This window comes from Saccopteryx leptura, chromosome 12, assembly GCF_036850995.1.
Source record: "Saccopteryx leptura isolate mSacLep1 chromosome 12, mSacLep1_pri_phased_curated, whole genome shotgun sequence".
Classification (NCBI taxonomy): Eukaryota; Metazoa; Chordata; class Mammalia; order Chiroptera; family Emballonuridae; genus Saccopteryx; species Saccopteryx leptura.
Genome location: NC_089514.1, coordinates 2,459,710 through 2,477,169, shown reverse-complemented (window position 1 = coordinate 2,477,169; position 17,460 = coordinate 2,459,710). Strand labels below are relative to the sequence as shown.

Genomic DNA, 17,460 nt, shown 5'->3' with positions numbered 1-17,460 from the left:
GCCCACCGTCCTGGACTGATGTCCACATTCAGACGCCAACACGGGTCTGAATCCAGGCGGACGCGGGCCCGCCCAGGAGCCCGGCCCCAGGGGACACTGCCGACGTCCGGCGCCTGGTCCTGCATCGAGGAGTCCGGATGTGTGTAGGGACGTCCCCCGGTCAAGGGACCCTTGGGGGAAAAGTTATTAAAAACCTAAGCTGTAAAGCGGATTCCGTAACTGGAGCTCGCCCCGTTCCGGGCTTGCCAGAGGTCCTGTAGATCCATCCAGCTTGTGGGGCCGGTTGAGAACCCCCTCCCACGTGGATGCTGGGTCAGTGGTGCCACCAGGGGGCAGTGTCCTCACAAGCACAGGGAATCTCCGCTGAAACTCCACCTTCCCGGCCGGAGAAACCTAAACCTGCCTCGTGTTCAGAGTGCTCACAAACCACAGCTGCAGCACAGAAGACCGTGTCCGGGGGCTGAGCCAGAGGTTGGCGACGGAGAGCTAGTTTCTGTTATAAATCAACGTGGACGAGATACTCTCAGAGGGCAGCTTGTATCTCTTGAAAGCGTCTTCCTTAGTCCAGCGTGCAGAATGAACAGCGGCCGGGGCGTTGCAGAGGAGCTGCCTGCGTTCGGGCCGGCGTGACTGGTCGCCAGCTCCAGTGTGCGGGGAGCCGGGCTTGTTTCCACGTGGCCTCGTGTCTTTGCTGCCGGCTCAGGCCCAGCCTCACCGGTTGTGTTTGTTTAAAAGGTTTGAAAGGTGGTGTGACCCCCACGCAGCGGGGGAAGCAGGGGTCTGTTTGTGTTCGCGCAAGGTGAGCTCACGGGCAGCACCTTGCGCGGTCACACCAGCACCCCCTCCTCGCCCCATGCCCCGTGCCTTCTTTTCTCTGGGGTTGTGGGTAATGGGACGGCCCCCTTTGTCCCCAAAGCCCTGTTTCGTTTTGGCAGAGAGGAGGGTGTCCTTGTGGGAGCGACGTCAGAGGGACTCCTAGGGGGTCGACATCAAACCGTGGGGAGGGGGCTGAGCCGGAAATGGGCTTCGGAAGAACCGTTCTGAGCCGCTCTGCCCACCGCTCTGCCCGCCGCTCTGCCCGCCGCTCTGCCGGCCGCTCTGCCCGCCGCTCTGCCCGCCGCTCTGCCCTCAGAGGTTGTTTCTAACATCCTCACACCCCGTGCTCTGTGACACCGACTCTGGAAAGAGGCGACGGAGGGTTTGCTTTTGAAGCTTCAGGGAGCTCCTTCCCCAGCCCAAAGCACTGGACCCTTAGACGAGACTGCCACTGGACCCTGACACATGGGTGGACGCTGCCCACTGCGAGTAACTGTGTCGTTCTCAAAGTGAAAGGAAGAAGCCGTCATCGCAGCTGCCCGGCCGCACACTGGATGTGTGTGAGGAGGAAGGGCAGGAAATGTCCCTTTGAAGACTCTGATGCTCCTTGTGTTCTCTTCCCCCACGAGCATCTCTGTTTCCCTAACGCCTGCAGTTGTCCTGCGCCTCCCCCTGCTCGTCAGACACCTGGAGACCGTGGACACTCCGAACCTGCATGCAGGTGGCTGTGTGAGTGGCGTTGAAGTTGCTCTGAACCCAGGGAGCAGCGGGAAGCAGGCAGGTAGGAGGTAGGTAGGTAGACAGGTAGATAGGCAGGTAAGTAGATAGGCAGACAGGTAGGTAGGCAGGCAGGTAGGTAGGTAGACAGGCAGGTAGGTAGACAGGCAGGTAGATAGACAGGTAGGCAGGCAGGCAGGTAGGTAGACAGGCAGGTAGGTAGACAGGCAGGTAGATAGACAGGTAGGCAGGCAGGCAGGTAGGTAGACAGGCAGGTAGGTAGACAGGCAGGTAGGTAGACAGGCAGGTAGATAGACAGGTAGGCAGGCAGGCAGGTAGGTAGGTAGGCAGGCAGGTAGACAGGCAGGTAGATAGACAGGTAGGTAGATAGACAGGTAGGCAGGCAGGCAGGTAGGTAGGCAGGCAGGTAGACAGGTAGGCAGGTAGGTAGACAGGTAGGCAGGTAGGTAGACAGGTAGGCAGGTAGGCAGACAGGTAGATAGGTAGGCAGGTAGATAGGTAGGCAGACAGGTAGGTAGGTAGGCAGGTAGGTAGGCAGGTAGGTAGGTAGGCAGGTAGGTAGGCAGGTAGATAGGTAGGCAGGTAGGCAGGTAGGTAGGCAGGTAGGCAGGTAGGTAGGCAGGTAGGCAGGTAGGCAGACAGGTAGATAGGTAGGCAGGTAGATAGGTAGGCAGACAGGTAGGTAGGTAGGCAGGTAGGTAGGCAGGTAGGTAGGTAGGCAGGTAGATAGGTAGGCAGGTAGGCAGGTAGGTAGGCAGGTAGGCAGGTAGGTAGGCAGGTAGGTAGACAGGTAGATAGGTAGGCAGGTAGATAGGTAGGTAGGTAGATAGGCAGGCAGGTAGGCAGGTAGATAGGTAGGCAGGTAGGTAGGTAGGCAGGTAGATAGGTAGGCAGGTAGGTAGACAGGTAGATAGGTAGGCAGGTAGGCAGGTAGGTAGGCAGGTAGGCAGGTAGGTAGGCAGGTAGGTAGACAGGTAGATAGGTAGGCAGGTAGATAGGTAGGCAGGTAGATAGGCAGGCAGGTAGGCAGGTAGATAGGTAGGCAGGTAGATAGGTAGGCAGGTAGATAGGTAGGCAGGTAGGTAGACAGGTAGATAGGTAGGCAGGTAGATAGGTAGGCAGGTAGATAGGCAGGCAGGCTGCAAAGGAAGGGCTGGGCACCTCCTCTGAGATGACCAGTCACGCAGGGACCCGCCATCAGGGGGCTCTGCTGCAGGGGAGCCATGGGACATGGACACACAGACAGGCGCAGGGAGACCACCACAGGTGCTGCTCCGACTCCGTGTGCCTGGGCCTGGGGCCTTGTGAGAATTAAGATGCTGGGACCCAGGGAGCAGGGCCCGGATCTGCACTTGGAAGGAGACCGGGTGAGGCTGACGCTTCAGGAACAGAGGAGGACACACTGGTGAAGCCGAGAGACAGGCTCGGAGGCGGAGCCGTGGGCGGGGGGAGGGCAGCGGTGTGGGGGCAGAAGGTGGGGGCCGTGCAGAGGGGGCATCTCGGCGGGGGGCCCCCTGGGAGCGGTGTGGGGGCAGAACATGGGGGGCGTGCAGAGGGGGCAGCTCGGCGGGGGGCCCCCTGGGAGCCGTGGGGGGGCAGCAGTGTGGGGGCAGAACGTGGGGGCAGTGCAGAGGGGACAGCTCCGCGGGGGCCCCCTGGGAGCCGTGCTGGCGGTACAGAACATGGAACAGGGTAGCCCTGCCACAGGGGTGCCACCAGCAGCGGGGATGTCCCATCCACACAACCTGGTCTTCACTGCCACACGCGGTGTGCACGTGTGTGTATACGTGTCAGGGGTGGTTTTCAATGACTTGAGATTGGAGCCACGTATGTCATGTCCAGCACAGGACCACAAATGACTGTTTCTCAATATGTGACCCTCAGTCCGGGATGACAAGGGTCAGAGCTTCCTCTCTACCTCATGGTCAGAAGGACGCCACCTTTGCGTGGCTGAGGACATTTGCCGCCCAGGTGACCGATCGGGGATCTCTCATTTATGTCGCCAGTGTCACTCTTTTAGATGACAGCTTTTAACCAAGCCTCGTTCCGGATGACGCTTTGTGCCAGGTGACTCCTGGAAACCCCAAGGTCGGCTGTCGGGACGGGACGCAGACGTCCAGGGCTCAGCGGCTCAGTGAGAGAATGTGACAAATGTGGACAGTAACCACTGAGAGGACATTCCAGGAGATCCGAGTAAAAAGGGAAGGAAAACCAAGACCAATAAAAAGATCAAGGAATAGTTTTGCCCCCCCCCCCTTGGCTTAAAAATATATATATTTATGTCATACGGCCGTGCCAACGTTTGGGCTGAACTGTACGACTACGTACACATCTAGTGAGACTTCCCTGGTGAATTGTCTTTAATATTTGTTGTGGTTTTTTGCTGTTGTTGTTTTCAGGAAAATGGATTTCTGTCTTACACTGTCTGCCTGATTTTCTGGGTTCTTAGCAAAAAGTATAAGCACAGCATACATGCAGAGGATTGTGAAGCCTATGCCTTTGGAAATGCAATGATTTACGTAAAAAGGATGGGATTTTCGCTTGCATTTGAATTTTCTTGGCATTCCCCGTGAGGGAGGGGGGTGCGTGGAGATCTCACCGGACGTGAACGCCGGCCTCTTCGCTGCCGACGGCCTTCTGTGGACATCATCCTCGTGGGACCTGGAACAGATTCTAAGCCACTCGGGCCCCGGGAGTGCGGCATCACGAAGCAGGTGTCCCGTTCCGTTAGGCCAGACGTCTACTGACGTGGCCGCCCTGACAGGTGCTGCACCTGAGCAGGCTCCGGCCTCTGAGGAGCCTTTCATCGATGGAGAAAGGGGTGGAGACCTGTCGCCACGGACCCCAGAAGCCAGGCGAACGGCGCTGTCTTTGTTCCTTACCTGGGAAAGCGAGTGCTCTGCGGTTTTCCAGAAAGCGTGCATGTGATGACTCCGTGCGTGAGTGGTTCCTAACCCTCTCTCTGCATCCGTCGTCGGAGCTGGTCCTGCTGTGCCCGCCCCCCGCCCCCCCATACCACTGTCTTTGGGGGTCGTCTACGACTTTGAGCAGTGCTGCCTCCTGGTATTGCTGGGACGCTGCCTGGGGGGCCACTGTCTCCCCCGAGAGAAGCTCGGGCTGTCATGTCCTTGCCCCACCCAGCAGCCTAGCCTTCCAGGGTTTCAGGGACATCCAGACGCAAGGACAAAAGGACTTACTGAGATAACGAGGACGTTTCAAGCAGAAGCAGTCAGTGAGGTGTCCATTTAATTGAGAATTGGACGTCTGGGGCACAGTCGCACCCCCACCGCACACACACACACGCTGACGCTCGGAGCCTGCAGCGATCACTTTCCTGTCCTTGCTTGTCGTCCCCCCCCCCCCCGTGTGTGTGACATGGGGCCCCCGTATCACTCCCTGCTGCCCGGGACGCGTCACTGCCGTGGCTGGTGCTGGTGACACGCAGGGTGACTCTGGTCTTATCTGACTTCCCCTGTGCCGGGCGGCCGTCTGTCTGTCTGGAGGGGCTCACACGCCACAGTCTGAGCTCCCTGAGGTCCGGGGCCTGAGGGCAGTGGCTGATCTGTCCCCTTCTCTCTCCACAACCTTTTCCTTCCCGACGTACCGGCTGCACCCACCGGAGAAACGCTCCCGAGAGCAGGCTGACCCATGAGTCTGCCCCCCCACCTTCGGAGAAGGGCGTGACGCATTCCCTGCAACAGCAGGACCTGACAGGTCAAACGCTGTGTTCTCGGCCAGTTTGGACGGGGCAGGGAACCCCTTGGTGCCTGTCTCAGGCTGTGCCGGGGGTGGGGGGTGCAGCTTTGCCACTGAGTGGCTGGACACACCCTGGGACGGGGTGGGGTGGGGGTGTCAGGGCCCAGGCCGGTCTGTCCTGGCTCCAGGCTGTGTGGACGCAACTCCCTGCTTTCCGTTTTATGTGCCGTTGGTGGTGGTGGTGGGGGGGTGTCAGGGCCCAGGCCGGTCTGTCCTGGCTCCAGGCTGTGTGGACTCAACTCCCTGCTTTCCGTTTCATGTGCCGTTGGTGGGAGTCAGCGTTTGACAGGACACCCGATACTCCAAGGTGTTTTCCACCTGAATGACCCTGTGGATCGTTTTCTGCGTTCTGGGCACCGAGTTTGGAAGGGGGGGAAGGAGGACAGAGGAGGCAGACCCCAGGGGCCCTCGGAGAGCCGGAGGGTCAGGGCCGCAGGCGGAGGAGCCCCCGATGCCGCAGAATTCAGGAGCGGGGCTGAGGGGCCGCCCGTACGCAGGAGGGGCGGTGGGCGGAGGTGTCTGTGGGCCACACGGAGCAGACCTGGGCTGAAAATGCCTGTCAGCATTCATGACGTCCCAGGGACCCAGACGATGGGCCTTGAGAAGTCAGGAGAACAGATCAGAACTCGCGGGGGACGGGGACCTCGCTCTGGCCACTCTCACCAGAGGAGAAGGGAGCCGCAGACATCGGTCACTGCTATGGGACACAGAAGTTAGGAGCTGACAAAGGTGACAGAAGTGGACTTGCCCCGTTGTAAAGAGGACGTCCCTCCGGTTCCGTCCTGCCTGTGCGCGCCTGGTGGGTCAGGAGAACAGGGGCCAGTTCCTCCCCTCTCGGAGGTGACAACCCAAGAGGTCAGAACGCCTCGGAGGCTGCTGCAGGGCCACCAGAGTGAAACCTGCCGTCTCTACCCAGCGGAGGACCTGTGACGCTCTTTTCAAGGACTTTTCTGCCCAGAGTTTCCAAACACCGCTCGGGGGCCTGGGAAAGCCGGAGGAGAATTCCTGGTGGCATGCATGATCCGTCAGGCACGCTCGGTTGTGGGCAGCAGGCCCTGGGAGTCCCGAGTCTAGACAGGGCGGGGTGAAGAGAAGCAGTTAGAATCGGGGTTGTGAAACGCACGGTCATGAACGAACGTCATGTTTACGGGATCCCGAGCGGAGCCGTGCCTCCTGCCGAGACAGGGCTGCCGGCCGGCGGGCTGTGACGGGTCTCCCTCGCAGTTCACGGGCTCCAGCAAACCTCCGTGTTTTTGTGCCCGTGTGTTTGGGGGCAGGGGTGTGAGCGAGCGGTGATCCAGGGAAGCCTCTGTCCAGCTCCAGACCCGAAGTGCCCTCCTCTGGTTTCCTCCCTCTCGTCTGGTCCCTGGTTTGTGACGGCAAGCCGAGCTCCGTCTCTCGAGGGCCTCCTGGTTGACATGGAAGCAGCCGGAAGGCAGAGGAGACACTGAACAGAGTTCACGCTGCGCTGACCGGCTGGCGTGGACGCGGGCCTGACGTCCGCCGGACTCCAGGGCCGGGGGAAACGATTCTTCCCTTCGCTCGTTTCCGGGGGAGCCTGAGCGGGGCACACGGGCGAAGGCGCTGGGTGTCGGGCTCTTCCCGGCGGGTCCCCACCCGTTTCCGACGGGCCCCTTGCGTCGGACGAGCAAGGTTCTGGAGACCGGGGCCGCCCGGCGTCTCGCGGGGTGCGCAGACCGCGGGGACCGCGGGGACGGCTCTTCGGGAACCAGACGGTCGTGCGGCTGGAAGAGCAGGATGGAATTTGGGTCTGGGCGGGGGTCCCACGGGACGAGGCCTGAATGGTGGGGGTCCCCTTCCCACATTTATCTGAGACACGGAGGAGGAGCTGCTCACACCCCCAAGGAGGAAGCTTCTCCCCCAGGTTCATTGTGTAAACGGGGGTTACCCGTTACCCGCCGAGCAGCGTTGGCTCAGGAGCGTGGGCGGGGCGGGGCAGCGGGTGGGGCACCGGCCTCCCTCCCTCCTGCTCCGTGGACCCCTCATTTCGACGAGGGAGGAACATGGGTGTATAAGCGTGGTCGCATGTGCCGTATGGGGTCCCGGCTTCGTGCAGAGAGCTCTCTACGGCTCTCTCGCAGGCCAGCACCCGTTCGCTTCCCGTGATCACGGTGCGATGTTGGCACTGGGATCTGCCCCAGGCGTAGCGGAGAGAAACTGAGGCAGAGAGCCGTGAAGAAACCAGCCCCCAAGGTCACGCGACTTGAAGTGGCAAAGCCAGGGGTCGCACCTGGGCAGTGTGTCCGTCCTCTGCGAGCTCACTGCCCCCCTGGCCTGGCCTCGGGGTGGAGGCTCCAGGCACCTTGGTGGGGGGGGGACCGTTCCACGGGGGGGGGGGGGGAGCAGGTGCGCCAGGTTGGTGGGGGGGGCTCTGTTTTGCTTTTTCGTTTGTAATTAGAGTTCTGGGTGTGCGCTCTCTGCACAAACACTCGTGTGGTTCCGTCAGAGCAGATCGGAACGAGAGGGGACAGAAGACATTGTAAGTGCCTTTTGCGTGCGGCCCGGGGGGAGGCCTTGCTCCATGTGAGCACTTTCTGGGGTGTTGGGGTGCGTTTGTTTTCAGGGCACTGGGGGTCTGGGTTGCTGGGCTGCTTGCACTGGGTCACGCGTGCTGTTTACTCTGCACGGTCACTTGTCCCTCACTTCGGGGAGGTGGAAGGGACGTAAGCCCCTTTTCCACAGCAGGGGCAACGCCTTCCGGGACGGTGAGGACCGGGCCCCGGTGTCCGTCTGTTCCTCCTCTTCCGGGCACCTCGGGGCACTCTCCCCCGACAGGGTCCCGTGTGAGGGAGCAGAGTTCACCCCTGCAGCTCGCCCCAGAGCACGGCACGCTCTCGCTGCTCAGGGCTCTCCCTGGAGGCTGCACGCGCCTGCTGTCTCTACGACGGCGTTCAGACAACAAACCCGACACAGGCCTCGGTTGTGGGACGTCGTCCACGACGACCTTCCCCGGAGGTGGAAGCGCGGGGCCAGCACGGGCTGGTCAAGCCCGCCAGGGGAGACGAGGACCGTGGGGACCTGGGTGGACGGTTGGACACGGGTGTTTGGTTCTGAGCACACACCGCAAAGCGGAGAGATGGCATAGCGTCGTCGTGATGAGCTCACAGGTCTGCCTCTCCCCCCCGTGATGAGCTCACAGGTCTGCCTCTCCCCCCCCGTGATGAGCTCACAGGTCTGCCTCTCCCCCCCCGTGATGAGCTCATAGGTCTGCCTCTCCCCCCCCCATGATGAGCTCATAGGTCTGCCTCTCCCCCCCATGATGAGCTCACAGGTCTGCCTCTCCCCCCCCATGATGAGCTCATAGGTCTGCCTCTCCCCCCCCCTGTGATGAGCTCACAGGTCTGCCTCTCCCCCCCCCATGATGAGCTCACAGGTCTGCCTCCCTCCCCCCGTGATGAGCTCACAGGTCTGCCTCCCTCCCCCCGTGATGAGCTCACAGGTCTGCCTCTCCCCCCCCATGATGAGCTCACAGGTCTGCCTCTCCCCCCCCATGATGAGCTCACAGGTCTGCCTCTCCCCCCCCCGTGATGAGCTCACAGGTCTGCCTCTCCCCCCCCCGTGATGAGCTCACAGGTCTGCCTCCCTCCCCCCGTGATGAGCTCACAGGTCTGCCTCCCTCCCCCCGTGATGAGCTCACAGGTCTGCCTCTCCCCCCCGTGATGAGCTCACAGGTCTGCCTCTCCCCCCCCCCGTGATGAGCTCACAGGTCTGCCTCTCCCCCCCCCATGATGAGCTCACAGGTCTGCCTCCCTCCCCCCGTGATGAGCTCACAGGTCTGCCTCTCCCCCCCCCCCGTGATGAGCTCACAGGTCTGCCTCTCTCCCCCCCCAGCAGGGCTGCTTGACGACGCCCAGCTCCCCGTCCGTGAACTCTCGCTCCCTCACGCTGGGTCCTTCCCTGTCGCTGAGCAACATCTCGGGGGTGTCCTTCAAGTCGGACATGAAGAAGCGCAGAGCCCCGCCCCCGCCATCCCTGCCCGGGACGGGGCCCCCTGCACCGGACAAGACCTCGGAGAAGGTAGGGAAGGTGCCTCTTGGACCTCGGAGAAGGTAGGGAAGGTGCCTCTTGGGACCTCGGAGAAGGTAGGGAAGGTGCCTCTTGGACCTCGGAGAAGGTAGGGAAGGTTCCTCTTGGGACCTCGGAGAAGGTAGGGAAGGTGCCTCTTGGGACCTCGGAGAAGGTAGGGAAGGGTGCCTCTTGGACCTCGGAGAAGGTAGGGAAGGTGCCTCTTGGACCTCGGAGAAGGTAGGGAAGGTGCCTCTTGGACCTCGGAGAAGGTAGGGAAGGTGCCTCTTGGGACCTCGTAGAAGGTAGGGAAAGGTGTCTCTTGGGACCTCGGAGAAGGTAGGGAAGGTGCCTCTTGGACCTCGGAGAAGGTAGGGAAGGTGCCTCTTGGGACCTCGGAGAAGGTAGGGAAGGTGCCTCTTGGGACCTCGGAGAAGGTAGGGAAGGTGCCTCTTGGGACCTCGGAGAAGGTAGGGAAGGTGCCTCTTGGGACCTCGGAGAAGGTAGGGAAGGTGCCTCTTGGGACCTCGGAGAAGGTAGGGAAGGTGCCTCTTGGACCTCGGAGAAGGTAGGGAAGGTGCCTCTTGGGACCTCGGAGAAGGTAGGGGAGGGTGCCTCTTGGGACCTCGGAGAAGGTAGGGAAGGTGCCTCTTGGGACCTCCGCTCTCTGTCTTAATTTTTTGGTGTTTTGACACGTACATCAAGACTGTCTTCATTGTCCTGTCCCTTCAGGTGGCTCCCACCTTTTTATTATGCGTTTTCTAAAGGACGTGTTAGTGTGGGGTGTCCGGGCTCGTGGTGAGACCCTCAGAGACGTTGCCCGGGGTCACGTCAGTCTTTCCACCCGCGGTCGGCGGTCACGGTGTCGCGGGCCGTGTTCCCTGCGCTGCGCGTGACGCCCCCATGAGTGTTTCGTGCTCACCCGTCTGTGCTTCCTGGTGCCTCTGCCTTGTTCACGCGGCTCCACAGCCGCCCTCCCCTCCGGCGGCCCCCGTCTGTTCTCTGTATCCGTGAGTCTGTTTCCCTAAGTGGGGTCACGTCTGTTCTCTGTATCCGTGAGTCTGTTTCCCTAAGTGGGGTCACGTCTGTTCTCTGTATCCGTGAGTCTGTTTCCCTAAGTGGGGTCACGTCTGTTCTCTGTATCCGTGAGTCTGTTTCCCTAAGTGGGGTCACGTAGGAGGTTCTGTAGATTCGACATCTAAGTGACATCTTCCGGTGTTGGTCCTTCTCTGACTGGCTCGTGTCACTAAGTAGAGTCCCCTCGGGGTCCCTCCATGCCGTGGCGAAGGGCAGGACTTCCTTCCTTTTCCCGGCAGAGGGCCGTTCCACTGTGCACCTGCACCACGGCGTTCTCTATCCGCTCGGGACTGAAGGGCTCTCGGTCTGCTTTCACATTTGGGCTCTTCTCAGTACTGCTGCCGGGAACAGAGAGGGGCACGCCTTCTTTCAGACACTGTTTCCAGTTTCTTCAGGTGCGTTCTCAGAAATGAACTCGCTGGGTCAGAAGGCAGTTCCATTTTTAATAGTTTGAGAGAACGCCACACTGTTTCCCACAGCGGCTGCTCCACTGCCTTCCCGCCAGCAGCGCAGCAGGGCTCCCTTTTCTCCACATCCTCGCCAGCACTTGTTGTTTGTTGATTTATTGATGAGCGCCGTTCTGACAGGTGTGAGGTGGAATCTCATTGTGGTTTTTAACTTGCATTTCTGTGATGATGAGTGACGTTGAGCATCTCTTCATATGGCCATGTGTATGTCCTCTTGGGAGAGGGTCTGTTCAGGTCCTCTGCTCACTGTTGTTGTTTTTTGTATTTTTCTGAAGTGAGAAGCAGAGGGACAGACAGATCCATGCGCCCGACTGGGATCCACCCGGCATGCCCACCAGGGGGCGATGCTCTGCCCATCTGGGGCGTCGCTCCACTACAACCAGAACCATTCCAGCACCTGAGGCAGAGGCCATGGAGCCATCCTCAGCACCCGAGCCAACTTTGCTCCCATGGAGCCTTGGCTGCGGGAGGGGAAGAGACAGACAGAGAGGAAGGAGAGGGGGAGGGGTGTGGAGAAGCAGATGGGCGCTTCTCCTGTGTGCCCTGGCCGGGAATCGAACCTGGGACTCCTGCACGCCAGGCTGATGCTCCACCGCTGAGCCAACCAGCCAAGGCTTTTAGGGTGGGACCCTCTTTGACGGTAGCTTCTCTTCTCGTGGCTTGGAGTGTGACGCTGTAAAAAAAAAAAAATGAGAGTTTTAAATTTTCCAGCCCATCGTCCTGTGGGTAGGCTGAGGCGGGGACGACGCCCAGGCGTGCTCAGGATGGGATGGGACTGTGCTCTCGACTGGTTTAGAAGTGGGGTTCTCAGGCAGGGAGGTGAGCTGGTGCCCAGGAGCAGGGCCCATTCTGAGACATCGGATCGACCGGCCGCCCAGAGAGAAGGACGCGCTATTTTCTTTAAGCTGAGAGGGTCCCCGGGACCCCGCACCCCAGCGTCCCGGGGCAGGAGGGTCCACACCACGGGCAGGAGCGGGTACAGGGAGCGCGTCTGTGTGGAGTGCAGATGCGAAAGCTCATCGACTCGTTAAGCATTTCTTCCATCCGGAGGCGCGTCAGTCTTTTCTGGACTTCCAGACGCTTATTCTGAGTGGACCGAGTCTGCCCGCCTGGGGAGAAGAATCTGGAATCCCGAGTGAAAAATAAATAGCAACTCATCCCTGGCAGAAGGGGCCAGGGTCCCCTTCAGGCACCAAGAAGAGCTTTTTACTGAAATCTGCTTTACTTGGCACAGAATGAGGGGAGAAATTGGCTCACGAAACCAACCCCGTTTTTAAGCATATGAATGTCGTATGGATTAAGAGTTAAGCATTTGCTGTGAATGTGTTTGTTTTTCTCCTTCTTCTTTTTCTTCTTCTTTTTCCTCTTCCTCTTCCTCTTCCCTCCTCCTTCTTCTCCTCCTCCTCCTCCTCCTCCTCCTCCTCCTTCTTTTTAAATGAAAGCGATTCTGTTATTTATTAATTTATGGGCAGGGGACCCAGAACATCTTGCCGTCACTGTCGGGGGAAGAGCGTCAGTTCCTTCATCGACTTCCTTCCAGAGAGAGATGAGACGTCTGTTTGGAAAGCCTCGTTCCTCCTCTGCGGTTCCCAGCGCCCACACCCTGCGTGAGAAGGGGAGCGTCACGTTCAAGGACGTGGGAAAGGGAGCAGACTTAGGTCTTCGTGTCTGAAAAGACCTTTCATCCTCTCGGCCGCTAGTCAGAGCGCGAGGTCTCCTCATGCAGGTCCTGCGGGCGGAGTCGTTCCCGCCACCTCCCAGTTCACCAGGAGCTTTAACAGAACGGTGCCCCCTGGCTGTCAGCCTGGGTCACCCCGACTGCCCTCTCCGGTTGGCTTGTGAGGGTTTGTTATTCCTAAAAGCAGTTTCCAGAGAGCTTTTCCCGCGGAGAGAAATGAGTGGTGTCCTCGCGCGAGCCAGCCTGTCCACAGAGGAGCTGGTACAGCAGGGGACGTGGCAGGTGTCACCTTTCAGAAGGTCACGCCGTCCTCCCGTCCCCCTGGGCACTTTCCGCCTGCCGCCCTCAACCGGGGAGAGGAGACAGTCCCTTCTTCACCGGCAGAAGCTGCGCGGCTGAAACAAAGCTGGGTTTGGCCAGGGGACACCACCCCTCTGTGACTTCGTCAGAGATGAATACAAACATTGGGGAGGAAGAGGGTGTCGGCTTCCAGGAGGGGCTTCCTGCGTCTCCTCGGATTCCACTGAGAGTTTGAATATGGCCCCAGCCACACAGCCAGGCCAGCTGCCAGTCCCCTGGGGGGTGGTGGACGTCTCCCACGCCCTCTGTCACCCTGCACAGCGCCTGTTGCTGTCGTGGACTCCGAGGTGGGCAGGCTTCCTTCCCACGGCGCACGCCACTTCCTCCCGGACGGTCAGGGCAGTGCAGGGGTGGCGTTGCGGGCTCGGCTGCAGGTCGGAACCTCCACAACGCGCCTGTCCCCCGAGGACCCGCGTGGACACCGATTGCCCTCGGGTGCTGCCCGTGGCACCAGTGAGGCCCCCGCGTCCCTGCAGCCCGGCCGGGCGGTCCGTCCCCCTCGCTGGACAGGAGGGCGTCTTCCTCCAGGGTCTCACCCTGACCAGACTTCACTTCCTTCCCTGGGTTTGTTTCTGGGCCGACGGCGAGTGTTTCTTTCTGTGGAAAATTCAGAAGTCTCACCGGAACGGCAGATGTTTCCAGCACCCTCTGCTCACAGCCGCGCCCCCACCCCCATGTCTCTGTCCCAAGCACGGTGCAACGAGTGACTTCCCGTTGGAAGAAAAGCACTTTGCCCCCGAGTACACGCTCCCCCCACAGCGGAGTGCACCCCCCACCCCGCTGCGGTCCCTGCTGCCTCAGTTTCCCTCCAGAGAAGAACAGGACCGCTTCCCCGTTCGCCACCACAGGTGCTGGGTACAGACGGCAGTCTGCCTCGCCCGGGGGGGCTGGGCACTGCCCTCTGCATGGCCCCTGGCTCCTTCCGTCAGTGTGGCGAGCTGCGTAAAGACGCAGGCTCAGAACGCTTTGCAGCATCTGTGACTGTCCAGTTTTGTGTCTCTGTCGTGACGACCTGTCTACTGAGCCCTTCTCAGGGATAGGGCCACCAGCGACAAAGGTCGTAACACCCCTCTCCTGTCCCCACAACCTCGAGCAAATTCCTTGGGAGTTGCCACCCACCGGGTTGACTTCCCGACAGGGGACAGTGGCTGGTTCTCCATCGTGTCCCAGCCCCTCCAGCACAATGCCAGGCGTGGGGCGGACCCCCACTGCGCACTTCATGGACAGATAGGCATGGACTCCAGTGATCGAGCAGCTAAGGAGAGTCATGGAGACAACAGACCCTGTCACCTTCCGCCTTCGCGAATGCACCCGTCTGTCTGTCTATCTGGAGGGAGGTGTCTGGCGGCGTAGAGCTGGAGCGTGGGCGGGTGGGGAGGGTGGAGGAGGCTGTCAGGATCCAAAGTGATTTGATAAGCTGGGCAGATCATCAGTGAGAGCCGACATTCAAGGTGGGCGGTGTTGAGACTGTCGGGGTCCCCAGGGACCCCCTGGATCGGTGACTCCTGTGCCCCACGTGCTGTAGACCCCTCGCAAGAATAACCACATTCCTTTCCAGCCTCTTCCATGCTCCGACCCGAGGCTGACCCTGAGACCCCTAGATGTCAGGGCAAAATGGGGGTGCCTCGCTAATGGCTGTACCCAAGAAAAAAGGTGCAGGTGTTTTGGGGGTGCAGGCGGTCAGCTGCGGCTGTGAAGAGCGTGGGGCAGCCTGAGCCGCCACCAGCAGAGCCCGGATGAGCACGCCGCACAAGGTGACGCTGGTCCCACAGTGCTCAGCGCTGACTGGAGCTCGTAGCTGGAGCGACTGTGTCTGAACACCTCGTTTAAGAGGAAAAAAAAACCAAGCCTGATCAAGCAGTGAAGCAGTGGATAGAGCATCAGACTAGGAGGACCCAGGTTCAAGACCCCGAGGTTGGCCTGACCTGTGGTGGCGCAGTGGATAAAGCATCAACCTGGAAATGCTGAGGTCGCCGGTTCAAAACCCTGGGCTTGCCTGGTCAAGGCACATATGGGAGTTGATGCTTCCAGCTCCTCCCCCACTTCTCTCTCTGTGTCTCTCCTCTCTCTCTCTCTCTCCCTCTGTCTCTCCCTCTCCTCTCTAAAATGAAAAAAAAAAAAGACCCCGAGGTCGCCAGCTTGAGCGTGGGCTCATCTGGTTTGAGCAAAAGCACACCAGCTTGAACCCAAGGTCGCTGGCTCGAGCAAGGGGTTACTCGGTCTGCTGAAGGCCCGCGGTCAAGGCACATATGAGAAAGCAATCAATGAACAACTAAGGTGTCGCAACAAAAACTAATGATTGATGCTTCTCATCTCTCTCCATTCCTGTTTGTCCCTGTCTATCCCTCTCTCTGACTCTCTCTCTGTAATAAAAAAAAAAGGAAAAAAAAAACAAAAACAAACAAAGAAAATAACTGAAGGCGCCCAGAAGAGACCATTCTGGGAATCGAAGAGTCTGGAAGTCGCCATCCCTTATTTTAAAAACTGCAGGAAATAGACACTGGGACCCGCCCGCTCCGTTCAGATGTTTCAGGTCCTGTCCCGAGATGCGCTACACTGTATCACCTCCAAGGAGAGAATGGAAGCCGTGGGTGGACGGTGTAGAAATGTCTATTTCAGTGAGTACAGGAAAGAACTCCCTGTTGGGCAGCGTCGGGGTAAGGGACCAAGAAACAAACACGCGGGGGGGAGGGGGGAGGGACACACATGACCGACGTCGGGTGTGTGACATGATCTGGTGGGGAGGTCATGCTAACTGACCTTCCTCGTGGAGGGACGGCAGTCTCCATTCGAGACGACCGAGGGGGAAGGGACCTGCTCAAGGTCAAGACAGTGAGTGAAACCTGAGCGGAGAAGTGAACACTCTCCATAGGAAAGCCCTTGTCAAACCCACGGTCTGCATCATCACCTGTCACGGTCATTGCCGACCAGCTGAGTGGGGGGAGGGGGACAGGCATCCTGGTCGGCCGGAGCTGCTAGAGCAAAACCCCACCCCGCCCAGGAGACTTCGGCAGCAGGAATTCATCTTCTCAAAACACCGGAGGCTGGACGTCCTCAATCGCAGCATTGGCAGGTGTGACATTGTGATTTATAGTAAGAAACACACCTCGTGCCATCGGTTGGGCCCGTGCCTGGCACGGAGCACCTGAGACCCTCAGAATTCTCTAAGCAAAGAGAGTAGTAGTAAGGGCTCTTTTCTGTGTTGGTGGGGTGACTTTTGGGAAGCCCCTTTAAAGGTGGGGGCTGGTTGCCAAGAGAGCCAACCATGTAATTAGAGGGTTGGAACTTTCTATCCTACTCACCTGACCTCCGGGGAGGGGAGAGGGGCTAGAGGTTGAGTTCATTTGCTGTTGGCCAATAACTTAATCAATCATAACTGTGTAATCAAGCCCCCCATAAAACCCAAAGGGACAGGGGCTCAGAGAGTTTCCTGGTTGGTGAACGCCATAGAGATTTGGAGAGAGTGTTGCTGGGTAAGGCATGGGAGCTCCGAACCCCTCCCCACCCCCAAGTTATATCCTTGAATAACGAGCCAGTGATCTGGCCACATGCTTCTCCAAGTTCTGCGAACCACTCGAGGATGCTAATTGAACCCACGGAGAGGGCTGTGGAAATCGCCAATCTATATAGCCCGTCAGTCAGAGGTGTACCTAGGACCTGTAATTGGTGTCTGTAATTGGGGGTGCAGTCTTGTAGGACTGAGCCCTTAATCTGTGGGATCTGATGTTAGCTGTCTGTGAGCAGATGAGTGGGGGGATTGAGTGAATTGTAGGACACCCCCCATGGTGTCCGAGAATTACTTGATGGTATGGAAATGTCCCCTACACACACACACACACACACACACACACACACACAGGGACGGGGTGCAGAGCCCCGAGCAGGGTGCCTTTCTCCTGTGGCCTCGTCTAGCTGTGCCCCCAATGGGTCTCACATGCGTGTGCCCCTGTGACCCCCACCGTCTCTTCCTCTCTGGTGAGAAAGCCAGTGTTCTTGGATCAGGTCAACCCAAACGGCCTCATTTTAACTTAATCGCCCCTTAAAGACCTTAACTCCAAATACAGTCACAGACTGAGGTACCGGGGGTCAGGACTCCGGCGTGAATTTAGGGGGACAGAATTTAGTTCATAACGAAGGGAGAGTGAGTTTCTGTCTGTGTACACACAGTTCCCTTCGCCACGAGAAATTCAAGGATGGGTCTGTTTCAGTTCTTTTTTACTATTTTTTACTATTGGTTGGAGCAAATATGTCTGTCCCCCAAATACAAGAGAGCGGCCCTTGGGTGGGTAGATTATGGGGTTTCGGGGTCCGATACAGCAGCATGGACCCGTCCTGTGGAAGTTCCCACACTTGCAGCATTATTTTCTATGATTCCACCTAAACCCCATTCCAGGGACACCTTCGGTATTGATCGGGATATTGATCGGATCAGCGCCAGGGACAGGGCTGGGTGAGGGTGTCCCTTGTCCATGTTTTCCAGGTTGCTGGCCTATAGATCACGGAGACAGGTGACCCGTTCTGGGCAGCAGTGTTTTAACTGTT

General features: G+C 59.1%; 1 protein-coding gene across 7 annotated transcripts in view; it reads left to right on the top strand.

Annotated features, from left to right (window-relative positions):
- Positions 1-17,460, top strand: part of COBL (cordon-bleu WH2 repeat protein) — a 164,256-nt gene that overhangs the window by 86,448 nt on the left and 60,348 nt on the right. For 5 of the 7 annotated variants that reach the window (XM_066353847.1, XM_066353843.1, XM_066353846.1 and 2 more), the window contains one exon: positions 9,163-9,348. In XM_066353847.1, coding sequence (XP_066209944.1) covers positions 9,163-9,348 — 186 coding nt within the window. The remainder of the gene's footprint in view (positions 1-9,162; positions 9,349-17,460) is intronic. The other 2 variants (XM_066353842.1, XM_066353844.1) reach the window with 1 other exon arrangement.